The 16,597-nt window shown below is 55.7% G+C and overlaps 5 protein-coding genes across 5 annotated transcripts; all 5 read right to left on the reverse strand.

The window, feature by feature from the left end:
* Positions 1–1,052: 1,052 nt before the first annotated feature.
* On the reverse strand, positions 1,053–3,731 carry BXZ73DRAFT_88215 (PIN domain-like protein; the record flags this gene model as incomplete). Its single annotated transcript, XM_048024867.1, has 3 exons — positions 1,053–1,598; positions 1,683–1,926; positions 3,571–3,731. 3 exons carry the CDS (start codon positions 3,729–3,731, stop codon positions 1,053–1,055), a joined length of 951 nt encoding a protein of 316 aa, XP_047881287.1.
* Positions 3,732–4,925: 1,194 nt separating this feature from the next.
* BXZ73DRAFT_74987 (uncharacterized protein) lies at positions 4,926–6,010 on the reverse strand (the record flags this gene model as incomplete). Its single annotated transcript, XM_048022133.1, has 5 exons — positions 4,926–5,053; positions 5,193–5,196; positions 5,250–5,351; positions 5,417–5,850; positions 5,905–6,010. The coding sequence occupies 5 exons, from the start codon at positions 6,008–6,010 to the stop codon at positions 4,926–4,928; spliced, it is 774 nt and encodes a 257-aa protein (XP_047881288.1).
* Positions 6,011–8,892: 2,882 nt separating this feature from the next.
* Positions 8,893–10,241, reverse strand: BXZ73DRAFT_74988 (uncharacterized protein; the record flags this gene model as incomplete). Its single annotated transcript, XM_048022134.1, has 8 exons — positions 8,893–9,117; positions 9,169–9,201; positions 9,308–9,432; positions 9,521–9,569; positions 9,622–9,682; positions 9,831–9,855; positions 10,021–10,093; positions 10,149–10,241. The coding sequence occupies 8 exons, from the start codon at positions 10,239–10,241 to the stop codon at positions 8,893–8,895; spliced, it is 684 nt and encodes a 227-aa protein (XP_047881289.1).
* Positions 10,242–11,413: 1,172 nt separating this feature from the next.
* On the reverse strand, positions 11,414–12,820 carry BXZ73DRAFT_98198 (uncharacterized protein; the record flags this gene model as incomplete). The annotated part of the gene is made up of 9 exons (XM_048027625.1): positions 11,414–11,487; positions 11,552–11,620; positions 11,890–12,012; positions 12,068–12,119; positions 12,175–12,241; positions 12,295–12,330; positions 12,391–12,535; positions 12,588–12,660; positions 12,716–12,820. 9 exons carry the CDS (start codon positions 12,818–12,820, stop codon positions 11,414–11,416), a joined length of 744 nt encoding a protein of 247 aa, XP_047881290.1.
* A 2,544-nt stretch (positions 12,821–15,364) lies between these two features.
* On the reverse strand, positions 15,365–16,566 carry BXZ73DRAFT_88216 (DNA-directed RNA polymerase III, subunit Rpc31; the record flags this gene model as incomplete). The annotated part of the gene is made up of 6 exons (XM_048024868.1): positions 15,365–15,436; positions 15,682–15,873; positions 15,924–15,988; positions 16,044–16,178; positions 16,233–16,362; positions 16,414–16,566. 6 exons carry the CDS (start codon positions 16,564–16,566, stop codon positions 15,365–15,367), a joined length of 747 nt encoding a protein of 248 aa, XP_047881291.1.
* Positions 16,567–16,597: the final 31 nt, after the last annotated feature.

Below are 16,597 nucleotides of genomic sequence, written 5' to 3' on the forward strand. Positions count from 1 at the left end.
GGGAGCGGTCCGCCCATCTCTGCGTCTGGGTGCGGTTCGGCGTCGACGAAGCCTTCGGCGGATCTCGCGGTCGCATTGCTCTGGACGCTGCCGCTGGAGCCCGTGCGGGAGAGCCGTGCGCCCGCGCCACCGCGCTCGCACGCCTTTCCCTTCGTCTTCGCGGGCTCGGCGCCCTGCGAGAGCGAGAGCCGCGAGGGCCCCGGCGCGGGGCGGCGCGCGTTCGCGGGCGAGTCTGCAGGCGCAGCGGTGGCCCGGCCCCACGCCCTGTCGCCTCGCGGATCGGACACCGATCGGTGCGGGGGCGCGTGGAAGAACTTGGACGTCGCGGGAGTGCGCAGGGCGGCGGCGGGACTCGAGCCCGCCGCCGTCTTCGCGCGTTTTGCGGCCAGGTCCTCGTCCATCACGTCCGCGAGGGTGCGCTTCCCGCTCTTCTTGCCCACGGACATGGTCGGCGTGGGCCGCGCCCCACCGGCATCGTTATCTTGGTTGGGTGCGGCGGCGGCGGGAGCTCCCGGTGCTGGACCTGGAGGACGACGGTGGTAGTTGCGCGACACGTAATCGCAGACACGGAGAAGCCGGGAGCGTGCGCAAACATGACACAACGGGCGTGCAGGAGCGTTGAGCGAGCTTCGCGCGATGTGAGAGGCTGCGAACGAACTTACCGAAGAACTTGTACAAGCCGACGGTGGGTTTTGCCGACGGCAGGCCATTAGCCTTGTCTTTGCCCTTATCTGGTCGGGCCACAGCGGCCGAGGCCCCCCGCGCCGCCGGCTGGTAGGCCGGGTTGATGTCCTCCATTGGGAGAAGGCTGATAGGGCACACGTCGCCCTCGGCGAGTTTCTTCGCCAGCGATGGCTCGATATGTCTAAAGCGGTGCGTGCCACGGACGAATTCGCGGCAAAAAGTGCGAGATGAACCGGCCGTCAGTTGAAGCTCGCGACGCAGGAGAATGAAGGCCACGACCGTGCAGCGCACGGCGCACGGCGCGATGTGCGGTGCGTCGTGCGTCGTGACCACAAAGCGATGCAGCATGCGTTGAACATGCTCGACACTCACGCTCCGACATATGCTTCCTTCTCCGCGTCCCAGCCTTCGTCTTCAGGAAGCGACGTCAAATGGACGAGCTGCTCCAGCGTGGGGTCGTACACGCGCTGGTACAGAAACACCTTCTCTGCGAGGCTGAACGCGCCGAGGTACCCCGGGGGCACCTTCTTCTTGCCCTCGAGCAGCAGCGCGTTCACCGTCTTCGCCACCGTCTTGTATTTCTGGAGGAGCGTCCACGCCGTCTTGAGCCCGATTCCGGGGATGCTTGGCAGGTAATCGCATCCGCTGAGGATAGCCATCGCGCGGAATTGCGCGTCAGACCAGCCGAGCAGCGAGAGCCCTCCCGTGACGGCGGCGAAGTCGGTTCGGGATATCGACGATACGGTCGCAGCGGTTGTGTCGAGTTTGAAGAGCACGGTCTTGCAGCCAAACACGAGCAGGTCCGAGTCTTCGGTAATGATTGCGTCCACGAGGCCGATGCGCTCGAGGTACGCCAGCTGCGCATCCGCCTCGTACGGCGCGACGACGTACGCCACGCCCTCCGCACGCAGAGCCTGCAGAGCATGACATGTCAGTTGGCGATGAGAGCGACGAGAGCCAGATAGGCAACATCAGCTTCCAGCAGGAGCGGTTCTCACCTTGATGAGCTGATATGCCATTTGAGGCGTCACGTCCACGCATTTCACGTAGAACTCACGCGCTTGACTATGGTTGCCTTGCGCCGCGAGAGCATTCGCGCGGGCTAAGTTCTCCTCGCGCCGTTGCTTGCGGTCGGACTCAGTACCTTGCTTCGCCGGTAGCGGCCCGCCATCAAATACCAGATAGGGTTGGATTCCGTAGTGGCGCAGGAGGCGCACTCTGTGCATTGCATATTCGACATATCTGCGGAAGCCGTAGCGGGGTCAGAAATGCTCCTGCGAGCGAACCCACAGCAAGGATAGGGAGAGAACAAAGTTTAAATGCGCATTTCTCCGGGGTTCCACCGCGCCTATGATGCAACTCACGACTGGCCACACCAACAATGAGGCCGTGTGGGTCAGAAGGAACTTCCGTGAGTAATGGGCACAGATCCTCGCGATGCCTTTACGTACGGATGAGTGGATGATGACACCCTGTCACCGCGTACACAAGGCTTCTGGCCATTTGTATGTCTGCCTCAAATGTCAAGAAGGTACAGCAGCCGAGCGCCTCGTTTCGAGGGTTTGTTGCCTGCTGCGAGCCCAGCTGCGAGACCGAAACATTGGGCATATACGTAAAGGCAGAAGATCTCTGGCCCGGACGGGTTCGCGATGGCTGATACCACCATTCAGATTTCGCGAAGGCTCCTGCTCGAGGAACCGGCCCGAGCGGAAAATCCGCCTCACTGCCACACACACGGACGACCGTCCGAATGACCACAGCAAGCGCAATCCCATCCGGGCCGGAGATACGCTACGAAGCAGTGTCCAAACCTCATCGGGCACGATGAAGCAAAGCCGATAACTTTCCACAGGCTATTAGACACATCGAAGAAACTCCATGTCGGGATGAGCAGCAAACCCGTCCCTGTTCCGAGTGGAAACATGGATGGGCTTCTAGCAGCTATGTCGCGATCATTATGCAAGTGTTGGTCAACGCCCTGACTACTCGCTGTCAACACCAGCAGCGAACGACGAAGACGCTTCGCTCGCAGTCCGGCAGGCAAGCCGTCAATGCGTCATGTCCGCCGGATTCGAAGTATGTCAAGACATTTCACGACATGCCGGAGAGGCGTGGCCGAGCTAGACCGTAATTTGTGGATGCAATCGGCAAAATGTCCTCCAGCCTTGTATCCAGATCATGACGCGTTTTGTTCGTATCGGACCCTCTATCATGAAGAAAGCAAGGCGACCGCACCAGAGCAAGCCTCGCGGACAACGCTAGGAGTGCCTCATACGTACGCAGAGACATTGTGCCGCTTCGAGTTCCAGCCTTTCCGAACTCTGGACTATTCAGGAAATACGGCACGTACGACAGGCAAAGCTGAATCGCTCCCACGCGGTTGTCGATCGACATATGCAAAGCATATAGTGGGTACCAGAAAAAGACCATACAGCTAGTCTTTCGATGCAAGCCGAATGGTCTTCTCGGTGCAGCGGTCGTTTGGCTACCGTGCAATAGGTCATATGCACATTGTCACCATACCAGCCACCCATCAGCCTGGGACCTGGACATTCCATGCATGCGCCTTCGCCGAGTCAGAAAGCCCGCTACGGTCATGTCCAAGACATAAGCCTCATCAAAACCTTCGTCTGATGTACAGGAGCATGTCGCATGTCTCGCGGACACATTACGCATTCCATTTCGAGCGTCTCACACTGAGTCAAGATCCGGAGAGGAAACTTGGCACAGAAATGAGAGCAAGGAGTAAAAGCTTATGAAGCGCGGAGATGAAAGGACGAGTAGAGAGAAATGCGAGTCGTAGCGTGTACTCGCGTGCGGGAAATGACGACACAAGCGATGTAGGAAGACGAATGGAGAACAGAATGATATGACCAGTATGCTCACCTTGTTGTTTTCTTCCCCGTCGAAATCTCCGCAGCACAGCCGTATATGCCTCTGTGGAGCCACACATATCCATCCACCGCCAGGGTCTGTCCGCGAAATTCAGAGAGGTGTTTGCTGTTCTGGATGTCCTTGAGGAGAGGTAACAGTCCCGAGATTCCCATTATCAAGCCAGTGCAGAGTATGTCGAATATGTTGAGTACATGAGCCAGTAAAGAAAGCAGCAAGAGATGATGATGGGAGGTAACGAGAGAGCACAGAATCAGACAGCGTCGCGTCGCGTCGCGCAAAGCCGTGACACTAACAAACGGACGCGTCGCGTACCGTCACGGAACGCGTCGTCGAGTGTGTCACAATCCGAATAACGAACCCGTGACTATCGATTAATTGCGACGTGACGTCATTTGAAGCCTGCTTTGCGGGCCGCCTTGTTCAAGAACACGTACAACGACGTTAGTTTGTTACTGTAACTAGCGATTTCGCTCATCTCCCGGCAGCTTACGTTCAGTCACACCCACGTTTCTATTCAATAGAGTATAGAACAACAATATAACGTCCCGGCTTCCCACATGCATTGCAGGAAACACGATCCTTCCCCCTCGGGTCCTCACTGCTCGACCTCATCGAGCCCTCAGCCTGGCGCTGTAGGTGCGCATCATTGGCCTGTTCGTACAAGTTAGCGAACATTACTTAGGCAAGTCAGCTTATGGCAGCGAAGCCCTCTGGGTTTTGGGCATGCTCATGACAGTATTAAAATCCCTCTGCATTGAAAGCCATCTATTCTACGCAGTCTCAATGTGAGGTGGAGACGCTGTGTCGGGTTGTCCAGAAGACGAATGCGCGGGCTGCAATGGAGCAAGTACTGAGAGGTAAGAGACGGATCCTGATTCGTGCTGCCATATCGGGAGGCTGTATCGAGGGGGCGGAAACTTTTTCAGCGTGGTCTTACAGAAGACGAACGACCGCCGGCCAAAGGTAGACAAAAACGTACCTGAGGCCCTCCCTCTCCCGCTACAAACGCTAGCACACGGCAGACGAGCTTGAGGCGCCACCGCCGCGTGCGGGAAGCGTGTCGCAGACAACGGGACTGCCGACCCGGACAGGGAAGAAGGTCACGCCATCCACCTCGTGCGCCGCCGTGCAGAAGCTCGTCCCGTCTGGCCTGCGCCTACTGCATGGCCCACGCGCGCTAGGCGACTAGAGACGAATCCGATGACTTCGAATAGATTGTCTTGGTGGATGGGTCCAAGCGCAATGGCCCGTGCCAAAGCGCATAGACCCACTTGACGCTTGGCTGATGAAAATTCCGAAGATCGTACAGTGAGTCGGTGAATACCGACGAAGTCTGGTACCGATAACTAGCTCATCAAGCTCGTGATGGCCACGTTACCGCACGCGGACTCCGCACACTCGCCATGATGACATTGACATACGTTGAAGAACCCTCTCTCGAAGCCCGGGGTGAAAGGAGTGACATTGAACGCCTCTGTATGACGATCGGAGTATGCGAACAGGTCGCGAGAGCAAAAGGAAAGGAAACACGGATAGGTATACAAAACTTACACCCAGCTGAAACGCCGCCACATCAGTCCCTTGTCGTCATCGATTTCGAATAGTGGACGCACCTTCCTGACATAAATACCGAATAGTTAAAGAAAACCAGAAGGCGGAGACTAGCAGACCTGGCTCGTCTTGGCTTCATATGACGACGACCTCATATCGTCCGACTCGTGCGTGTGGCCGAGGGAAGGGGTTCCAGCAGCCTTGCGAGACTCTTCCTGGCACTGGATAACGAAGAAGATCCGCTCGAGACATGACCACGCGAGGAAGGTGAGAAGAAGGTACGCACGTAGACATGCACCGCAGTCATCTCAGAGTTCCTCGACGGCGACGGCACTGGGACGCTCCAATGGCTCGCTGCGCCTCTTGCGGCGAAGAAATCGGCGGAATAGACAGTGGACTTCGGCCGGATCTTCGCCCCCGCCGGGGCGCTACTGCTTCCCCCTCGGCGCCGGCGAATGATGTAGCAGGCACCAGCGGCGATGGCGAGGAGAACGGCGACAGTGCCTCCGACGGCGCCTCCGATGATCATGGAGGTGTTGTTCTTTGAAGCTGGCCGTGAGGACGCAGAGGTGTCTCCTGAGGCAGACGGGACGAGGCTCTTGGAGGTTGTCGATGAAGAAATGGCTGGGGAAGAAGTGGAGGCTCCTGAGGGGGTCGAAGGCTGAGACGAGGAAGTACGTTTCGTGGACGTCGAGCTCTTGGAGCCGCTCTGGGAAGAATCTGGGATGCCTCGGTCGGCAACAAGAGAAGAAAGAGAAGTCCGGGGGTGCTCACCGGTCGCCACGAGCCCTTTTACGGAACCAAGATCAACGCTAGTCTGTGCACCCGCCACACAGAATAGAAAAGCAATAAAAAACCAGGCAAGCACCGCGGAGTGCATGCCGCCGGGAACGCACCGCCGAGAAGAGGAAGAGAAGCAAAGAGGGTCAGTGCGAACGAGAAGGGGAAAGGGCGATGCGACGCACCAACGTCAACGAGATATATGTGGCCTAGGCACCGATCTCCGAACGGTGACCACATGTACGCTGTCCGCGGCGATGTCGGCGTCCTCCGAAGGGTGCCGGGCGAACGTTTGCTGTTGATGGAGGCATCCAGACACTGTTGGACGTCGTGATCAACACAGACGCTCCTGGGGATCACAGACCTAGGTCTCCCTAGGTGCGCTCGCTCTCTCGAGCGAGAAGTACACGGATTGCAGAGATGCGGGAGCGCGAATCGTGATGACGACTGATGACGGTGGGCGCAACTTCTGGCCACCACGGCATCGACGGGGGAGTTGGTCGATAGCCACCGGAACCGTGGCTGGCTTGTGACTGAACGAGCTTGATGGATCAGACACACTTGCGCGAGATCGCGGACGTACTTCATCTGATGATTTGTGGCCCCCAGATGAATTTGAGCATGCGCACTTCCGTCCGTGGCGTCAAGCGCCAAGGGGTTTGATGTCGCCTTGGCAAATTGCAGCAATCTGTAATAACGAACAACGTGGTCCAGCAACGGATACAAGTAATGGACTATGTACAGTAGATTACAGCCATGCACTGCTAAGGGCTTATCTCAGCACTGTAAGTGGGTGCAAGTCGAGTGGATAGTACTGACGGCATTGGGAGCTAATATGTGAATCGCGTTTCAAATGCTCGGATTTCGAGTGAAGGCCGGCGAAGGCATCACCGGAAGCAGTCTTGGAACTCCGATAAGAGCGGTCGGGGTCAACGAGCGACGTGGGATGGAGTCGACAAGAGGTGTGAAAGAGACGGGGGATATACAAAGGGGCGGAATTTGAGGAGGTGGAGAGGCCGCTCGTGAGCTACGAGCGATCTGCTCGACACGACAGAAGTCAGTCACCTTCACACGTATTAGCATAGTGATCGTACTTACTGAAGCATATGTAGAGGCCCGATTCGACGTGGATTCGGTGTACCGTTTTGTTCTAAGACCGCTTTCCATGTTGGATGGAATACTTGGCGAGGGTACGACAACACGTGGACGTTTGTGGTGCCGAAAAAAGCACGTTATGATCAATGTTAGGAGAAAAGCGCCCCCGACACCAGCCACGACGCCAGCCACAACTGGAGCCGCATGGTTTTGCGATGACGACAGAGCTGTGTGGCGTCAGTGAGCGCAGATTCCTGACAGGGCTAAGACCCACATCGCGCAAGTATCATCCTCGGCACATACATGGACATGCTAGAGGTTGTATTGGACTGATGACGAAATGTCAACAAATGATGCATATTGCAATAACGAAGGCCAGACTTGCCATGGTGCCGCGAAGAAGTGCGCGGACAGACATCCCTGGTGATTGAGTGGCTCTAGAGCATGAATGATCCCGAAAATGGAGGGCCAACAGACCGTCAAGATATATAGCAACCCGCGGACTGCGAACTCACAGTAGAGACCCCGCTTCTCACACGCTAAAGAAGATGCGTCAACCTGACGGTGCAAGATCCTGACATCCGGTAGGTTGGGGGCCCGAGCTGTTCCGAGTTGACGAGCTGAGAACCAAATGCGCGTACAAGATGCCGGAGACATACCGGTGATAGCGAGGCACCCGGGTAATGGTACCGGGAAAAACGTCTTCTCCCGATGAAGGCCTGATGATGATGTCGTTGGACGTGTCGTCGACACTGGCCACTTGGCACTTGCCCGTAGTCTCACAGGCCGCTCTCTTGAACGGTTTTCACATAAGAAACCGTCATCACTTGAAGCAGCATAGTCAACATACCTCACGAGGAACCAGGCATTGACGAGATGAGATCGCCTCGCCACACTATATATTGGCCTGCGGTGAGTAAGCTTGTGCACAAGACCGTCTTGACCCCATCACAATTGCCGAGGATGTCTTCGGCGAACGGATCGTGTTGTTGAGTGCGCTGGACATGCGGCGTGAGACCGTTTCGTCGCGGCGATGCTGGATACACGCGCTTCTAACTCGACAAACAATGCAGCAGGACGGACAAGACACACCATAAGGACGGCTGATCCCCAGCGTGACCGCTCCCATTCAATGTCTCATCCACGATCTCGTGCCCTTGTCGTGCTCACAACAGTAGTTCTTTGCAGCACGAAAGGCGACCCGCTCCCGTGAACGCACGCTGCAGCTTGTCTGAGCCCTACGGCTTGCCTCGCCACTCTTAGCAGACGTCTTTGATCCTACCATTCGCGAGTGTCGAATGTTTCAGCGTGGGAGAGGATCATTGAGGAAGTTGCACTGGCCGAAGGGACGTGAGGATGGTCACCTGGCGTCAACGACCACTGTGGCTGCCTCACAAACCGGTCTTCTTACCCGACACCCGCCCTGAGAGCGAGCAACGCGATGCCATCCCGCGAGTCACGGTGAAAAGCGTAGAGACCGGCGCGGCAGTGTGGGAGAGAGCTTGTTGAGAGGAAAAGAAAGACGTGACTCTGAGGTTGTGCCAGCTGAAGACAAGCTGATCAAGAGCCTGCGAGTCCAATTGGTCCGGAGTTCGGTACATCCCGGGCCGGGCTCGACAACATCACTCCCTAGTAAAGTACTCTGCAAACCTAGTACGCCTAGAATGAGATTGAGGGCCACATGCACTGACCAAGAAGGACATATCATGTACCCTGACTCGAGAGTGAGTGGGCACGCCAACATAAATCATCCGTGCTTCATTGCAATTCCGGATACGGAGGACAAACCATGATGTGCTGGGGGTCCGCCGATTCCGTTCTGTGGAAATTGGTGCGTTGCAAACACCCGTAGTATCTCATCACAAAGACAGCACATGGGGAAAATGCCTATTGAATCTCCGGCTTATGACTATATCCATGCTGTGCCCGTAGAGGTTTAAGAGAACTACTCGGGGAAAACGGCACATCACTAGGCGAGGAGAACGATAGCGAGTGCACCACCTCGTCGGAGTATTCGTCCACCCCGCCATGCACATTTTCACTGAGGGACCGATCAAATGCTGGATCAGCCCCTTTGGGGTCCTGTTCGTACTTCGAGGTGGGGGTGTGAGTCTGTGATACGGCGGCCACATAACGGCGAACACAAACCAGCCATGTACTCACGTAAGCGGTCGGGAGTTGTTCGCGGCGCTCCTTCTGCCGTGCGGCGCGATGTCGGCGGAGAATATAGATAACGAGGCAAGCCAGGCCGAGAAATGCGATACAACCCACGGCGATCCCCACAATTGTGCTCGTGCGCAACTTTGTGCTTGTAGTGGTCGACGACAACGCTCCGCCAGAGGGTGTAGGGGTGTGAGACGTGGTTGAAGTCGTGCTTGTAGAAGTACCAGATAGGGTGGAAGGTGTGGCGCCGGAGGTGGTAATATTCTGTGCCGAAACGCCGAAGTCAGGGAAGCCTGACAGTAGGCGCGTCAGCGATGCAGCAATGGAAGCCTTCGCGCGGCGGAAGTCGTACCGTCAGCAGTAAGAGCTTCACCAGCGGCAACATCCCATTCTTTACTAGACTAGGGCTTTGTTAGTGCACACAGCTCGCAAAACCACCAACGAGGGACTCACGGCGACAGGTAAATATGCCCATGCGGGCAAAGCGGTCCCAATTGGGATATCGAAGGGGTAGCTGAGGTAGGCGTTAGTAAGCAGATGGAGGCCTACTCAGCATGTTTCGTACGTGAAATTTAGGCTCGCGCAGTTCCTAGTGTAATCTTGCCACCTACAATAATCCTGCGTGAGAGAAGGGACGAGGGCCAGCGAAACAACGAGCTTACGTCGCAGCCGATAAACCCTGGCACACTGCGCAGGCAGATAAAGTCGAGAATACTACCGAGTTACAATTGCAAGTCGTGGTGGTGCGTGCAGAAGCCGGTCCTAGGAGCAAGCTGTCGTCGTTCCCAGGGATAAAGCTATCTGCCCTTCTGTCACGCAAGCTCGTGGATGTGAGGTAGATTTGAGACGCACCTGCCGAACCCGTGCACGGTACTTGCAGCCACGAGGAAAGTACACATGGATTCTGGCCCAACGAGTTGTCCATCTATGTCCAAGCTCAATCAATTCGCACGATACATTTGGAAACGAATGTTGCTCACCCATTGGAACTCAGGTTTGCATGTGGCATTTGAACCTTGCGTAGCGACCTGGACGGTCTGCGCCAGTGCTATGAGGACAAAGAGGGAGGCCATGGATGTCCCCAAATCATGCCCAATCCCCTATTTATGCTTGCATCGGCCCCTGGATACCGGAGTCGACTCTGTGAGCAGCGGAAACTAGGCATCTGACAGGGCTTCCGTGAGCTTTCATCATAATTTCTCTCCCCAAATATCGCCGGATCTGTCACCTCATCAGAGAAGGATGATATGAACGCACTCAGCATGGATGGAGACCCTCAAAGGTCAGATCGGGCCAAACAGCGTTGACGTCGGGCGGTGTCAAACACCGTCAAACTATCATGCCGACGGCTGAGCGGGCGGCAGAGCAACGATGAATCGTCAAAATTACTCACTGTGCACCACTATTCGCATGACCACAGCCGGACCATGCCCACGCTCGACAGCCCGTCGAACCCGTGCAACACAGCACCAATCGCAAGAAAAGGCGCGTATGTGAACCCAATCACTGTCACCATCTTGTACCGCATCTCCTTGTTGAGGATGATGATACACGCAGTATTGGTGTCCTGCCGGTGTTGAGAAAGATATACGACAGCGAAGTGTAATATTGGAGCACGCGGAAGTACTTACGGACGAGATGATCACTGCTTGACGGCGTTCGGCCCGCTGGATTCCGCACGAATCATCTGGCACTGGCCACACGTCGGACGTCGGCGTAGCGCGCTGTGAGTTTTTGAAGAGCCACGCGGAGCAAGTGAAGGTCAAGATAATGCCAATGCAAGGATATTGAAGAGATGGATGAGCTGCTCGACGACGCTGGGCAGCTTTACCAACGTCGTCGTCGTCGTGGAGTACACGTGAGTCGGTCGCCAAGCCGGAGTCGGGTCTTCCCAGACGGAGCGCCGGGCAGTTACGCGCCCACCTTTTTGGTCTCCGGGCAACTCCACCGTCAGTGCTCATGGGTTACTGACTTCTAGCACTACACCGGCGGTCTGGCCGCTGGGCCCGCCTCAGCGCGCATGAGCGATATCCCCCACATATCACGGAGCTCGACAGTCCGTCTTCGGGCGGCCTGCACGGCACATTAATTTCATGCCTGAAGGGGCCTGACCGTCTTCGCTTCGCGCGGTGATAAGTGGTTGGTCGTGATGATCCACATTTTGTTGAAAGGACGGGCATTCACAAAGGCAGAATAATGAAATCAAGATGTCGGTGACCACTGACGGTTCTACTACTCGAAAAATTTAATGAATCTCGGGCTTCAGGTTGTAGCCGTATCTCCCCACGGTAGGACCCAAAGAGCTTTCGGGATAAGTATCTGCACCAATGAGTGTAGAGCTGGGGGCTCTAAACGAAGGGAAAGCGCCGATATCTCCTCCCACATGGCCTGACGATGACATTTGAGGGGTAGAAGGGGTCGAAGGAACCGTCCGGTTGGGTGACAGCATGTCCTATTGGTGATGGAACGAACGAGATTGTGAGTGTGGAGCTCGACACGACAGCAGCAGCAAATGATCACGCACCTTAGGGAAGTTCTCGTTCACGGAAACAGGCGTGTAAGCAGGGAATCCAACATGTGGGGTTAGAATCGGTCGATGTGCTTCGTCTCGCCGTGAACGACGACGACAACGTAAGATGATGAATGCGACAGTGCCAAACATGAGAAGTGCTGCGATCCCCCCGCCCACGCCCCCCGCGATTGCAGTTGTTCTTGACATACCTCCGGTCGCAGGGGACGCAGACGGCCGTGCCACAGAAGAAGTTCCAGGAGACGTCGTAACGGTGCCCACAGATGTCGAGCTCGAGCTAATTGCCGAAGTGATCGAAGCTGGCATCTTGCTAGCTGCATCGTTTGTCAGGTCTGATTTATTGTGTACCACGAACATCCATCGACGTACTGGCAGTCGCCGCGATCTTCATGGCGCTAGCCACGTCAAAGGTGCCCAATGCCTGGATGCAGATGAGAATGAGAGCAATGGCGGGAATGAAGTAGCTGGGACTGTACCGTGATATTCATATACGCCCAGTCCGGTACAACGGTACCGTTGGGTATGCGCTCAGGGAAAATTGAACTACATGAGAAATTTCATTGGCCTCAGAATCATGCTACATTTCAGCCACGCACCTGGCAAAGTCGCACTCGAAATTGTATTCAAACCATCTTCGAATGCAAGTAAATGTGTCTTTGATAGAACTAGTAAATGGTGAGGAAATTACTCACGAGTAATTTTGTAAACCCTGACAAAGCGCGCAGGCTTGAAGAGCAGAGTAGAGGACGGTGTTGCAATCACACGGCGTGGACTCCGTCGGGTCGCTTGGTCCCCAAAACGGCCAAGCTTCGGAGACGTCGCCGTAGATGAAGCTCTCTGTGCGGTGTCTGAGCGACCGGGTCTCATTGAATAAACGGGATGGGCATACCAGAGGATCCCCAGCAGGGTGTTTCGAGCCAAGAAGACACTAAGCACGGGCTCTGGCCCAGAGCATTATTCGCCTGCAGTATGATGAATCAAATGGATACACCAGAAGATGAGGGAAATAGGGTGTACCCATCTCCATGATTCGGAGCAAATGGCGTCAGTACCTTGTGCGGTGGCAATCGACGGGTAGTAAACAATTAGCTCGAGGAGCGAGGGGAGCAGGAGCGGGAGCATAGTCGTGTAGCGGGAGCGGCGGAACCGCCGTGCAGAGGTTTTAACATTCACCTGTGCCTGCGGTCTGTCCCCATATTCTTCTCTCATCTGGCTTCTTGAGTGATCGCAGACGACTCGGGATCTAATCGCGGACGAAGTGTCCATGGGCAGTGCAAGATGCCGTTTGATTTGTTGCACTTAAGCCCTCTTACATAGCACTGAAGGCCGATGACAGACGAAGACTCAAGAGGCAACACTTACCCTGGAGACTTGGGCAGCGCAGTCATCCGAGATTGACTGTCGTCCTTGGTAACATCCGTCTTCCATCCGAACGTACATAGATCTAGCACTCGCAGCCATGCCTGATTAGCTCAAGACGGCCGCAGAGTCTAGGCCCATGCACGAACGGAAGGTAAGAAAGTCTCAACATCCATAAAAAACCGACTGCTTCGTGAACGCGTGAACGATGTGCGCACCAAGTGAGGAGATACCAATCCCAAAGTTTATCGAACAACCGAGCAAGTAACAAGTATACCGCCATACGAAATGCAACAGTAGTTCACTGACCTGCACATAAATCGTTTCCTTCCCTTGATCTGCGCCTTATGTAAATCCCTGCAGTCGACTTCCCGCCTGTCCGTCCACGGTTGCAGACGGGTATGGGTGAAGTGGTGAGGGAAAGTGTGCCAGTTATTGGTGGCTTGGCGGCGGAAAACGGAGCGTTTCACAGATTGAGGAGAGGCGGCAGAAAGAGGGAGAGCAAAGCGCTGATATGCAGCCGGTCGAAACGCGTACATCGTGGTCAGTGGTTAACCGGTCAAGGTGTACATAGTGCGGTACTCAAGGCCAGGCGGCTATCAGCGCCAGTGACTCGGCACTTCATGGGTGCATTGGTTGGTTTCCAGTTGTCTTCAAACCTCTGCCACAAAGGACTTGTCGACCAAGTCCCTTGCTTTTGAACAGGGGTACATGTTCTTATGTAGTAAGGCGAATAGAATATGGCTGTCAAAGTAGTGAAGAGGACACCCTTCCTAATTGTCGATTTCCAAGGCCCGTATGATGGGACCCCATTCATCTACGACGTTCAGCATCTTCTTCGCCTTTTCCCTCACAGCATCATCTCCTGATTTTCCAAGTGGAAGGTATAACGGCCATTCTTTTCCGGCCGCTTTGCCCTCTCCTCTCACGACGTCGACGACTAACTCCATCGCTTTCGCCGGATCCCCGGACAACCGTCCTCGCAGCGCGTCGAGTCCCGCCTTTGTGTTCACGGCCAACTCATTGTAGCCGGCCATAGGATTCGGGCGATCCAGACCGGCTTTGAAGCTGTTCGTCAGGAACAAACCTGGCTCCAAAATGAGCGTACGGATGTTGAACTGCGCAAGCTCCGTGTTCATGGCCTCCGCGAGAACTGGGGTGAAGGTCTGTCACCAGTTGCGAGCATGACCATGCATATCTCCACTCACCCCGTAATGCCGCTTTCGAGGAAGCGTAGTACCCTGTTAGGACGTTAAGATTCTTCTTTTCTTGGGTATCGTCGGCCGACCGCTCACCTAAACCCTACGGAACCCGGTTAGCGCCAGATTATCACCAATAACCAGCTCTCAGACTCACCGGAGCTTCAGGCTTCCAACTAGACCGCGAGCCAGTGTAGATGATCGTCCCACTCCCCCTCTCGCGCAGATACGGCAGTGCGGCGTTGGTCACGTCCAGCTGCCCGAACACGTTCGTCTCGAACTGCCGGCGCATCGCCTCGGACCTGCTCACGACCTGCTTCAGCACCCGCTCCTCCACAACGATTTCCGCTGCCCCAGGAAGGCGCACCCGTCTTCCTCACAGAAGCCCATGACGCAATTTCCGGCGTTGTTCACGACGACGTCGATGCGCCCGAACGCCGCCGCCGCGTCGGCCAGCTTCGCGCGCAGGCTCGCCGCGCCCTCGGTCACGTCGAGCTGCATCAGGTGCAGGCGCGGGGACGCGGGGAAGCCCTGCGCCTCGAGCTTCGGGAGGGATCGTGCGGTGCGATCACGCTGTCCCCACGGGCGAGCGCGGCACGGACGAGGGCGTGGCCGAAGCCCGAGGACGTGCCTGCGAGAAGGGTGAAGGGTGAGTAGAGAGGTTTGAGCTTCATGGAGGAGGAACGGAGGGGAAGGCCCACGGAGATGGAGGTAGGGAAGAGCAGCGAGGGCCGGGAGGTCGGAAGGTCGGGAGAACGCACCGGTGATGAACCAGACGAGTTCACCGGCGGAATAGGTTCCGCTCATATTGTAGAAGTACGGCGAGAAGGTCGAAGAAGGGAGCAGAGGTGGCCCTCCGAGTTTAAGTACCAACTGCGATGGAATTAGTACCACTTCCGGTGAGTTCCCGGACCGTGCTGACCCTGGTTTGTGCATGTCCAGTATTTTCAATCTACGTCACATGTGATGAGTGCTTCAGTTGTTCTCTTGGCAAGCCTATTCTCACCCGGACCACATGACGAAGAGCGGTTAAATCGAGATGGTACGTCGATGAAGTCAATGAAAATCGGACTGTCGAGCTATTACATACGTCGAAATCCCAACCAATTCATGACTGCAACCCATCGGTCAGGAGGCTGAGGTTGAGAGACCCCTCTTCATAGCCAACATAAGCAGAAACCTGCCATCCTGCTTCCTTCAGCGTTCAAAGGCGTTTCGCAAGGTGCGACAGTCGGCCTTTTCCCGCAATGTGTAGATGGATAGAATTCATGCATCGGAAAATGATCGACCTCAGTGTAAAGCCGCATGGACCGTAGAAGAGATACGCATACAACAACAAGAACGTACATAGAACAAGCGAACGTCCACGCGACGACTAATCGTAGTCATACCCTGCAAAGACGGCGGGTTAGGGCCAATGAATACGAGAGAATGAGAGTGTGACTCGCCTCCACCACCTTCTTCTGCTCCACCGCCACCAAGATCATCATTGTCGTCGGCTTCTCCGTTATCGAAGTAGTTCTCCGCATAGTCGTTGTCGTACTCCTCGTCAACGTCGTAGTCCTCGTCGTCTGCGAGCTGAGAACCAGCAGCTGAACGCTCGTCCCCGGATTTGTCCTGTATCAAATTCGGCGTCGTGCGTGTTAGAACCCCACATATTTGCTCACCTCGTCATTGTCGTCGACCATATCATCCAGGTTGACGCGTTTGGCCGACCCGGCCTTCTTCTTGGCTAAAACAACGCAATGTATGAGAGGAAGAAAACGGGGGGTACCGGGAGCGCATACATGTCCTCCGTTTCTTTGGATTGAAGTAACCCTCGAATACTTCTTGAGGGAAGAACGGTTGATGCATATCAGACCGTTTGAGGGTCGGCTGAGACGTCGGCGATGGTCGGTATTTATCCGAATATCGAGGTAGCTCTACACTTCATGTCAGTCAGTTTGTGAAATAGCACCCGCAGCGAACGCGCTCACCTGTAGATTTTGTCCGCTCTACGATATAATAGGGGGAGTTACGGAGACGCGTTGCGAATCCGGTCTGCAGCTCCGCGACGCGTTTTTCTTCATCATTATACTCCGTCAAGAGAGGTAGTGGTTCTAAGGGCTGTGTCACGGCTCGACGCGGGGATGTGGGAAGGACTACGGGACGACATACGGGATACAACTCGCTCTCCTCCCGGGACAGGGATTGAATGTCCGCAAGGGTGAGCGCAGCAAGGGGCGTGGTGTTGGCCCCGAATCCACCACGACCGCCACCGAATCCTCCACGCCCACCGCCGCGCCCACCGCCTCGCCCGCCTCTTGACATAGTATGCGTGCGAGAAAAGGGTAGAGGAGCA

Source organism: Epithele typhae, assembly GCF_022376455.1.
Source record: "Epithele typhae strain CBS 203.58 chromosome Unknown BXZ73scaffold_6, whole genome shotgun sequence".
NCBI lineage: Eukaryota > Fungi > Basidiomycota > Agaricomycetes > Polyporales > Epitheliaceae > Epithele > Epithele typhae.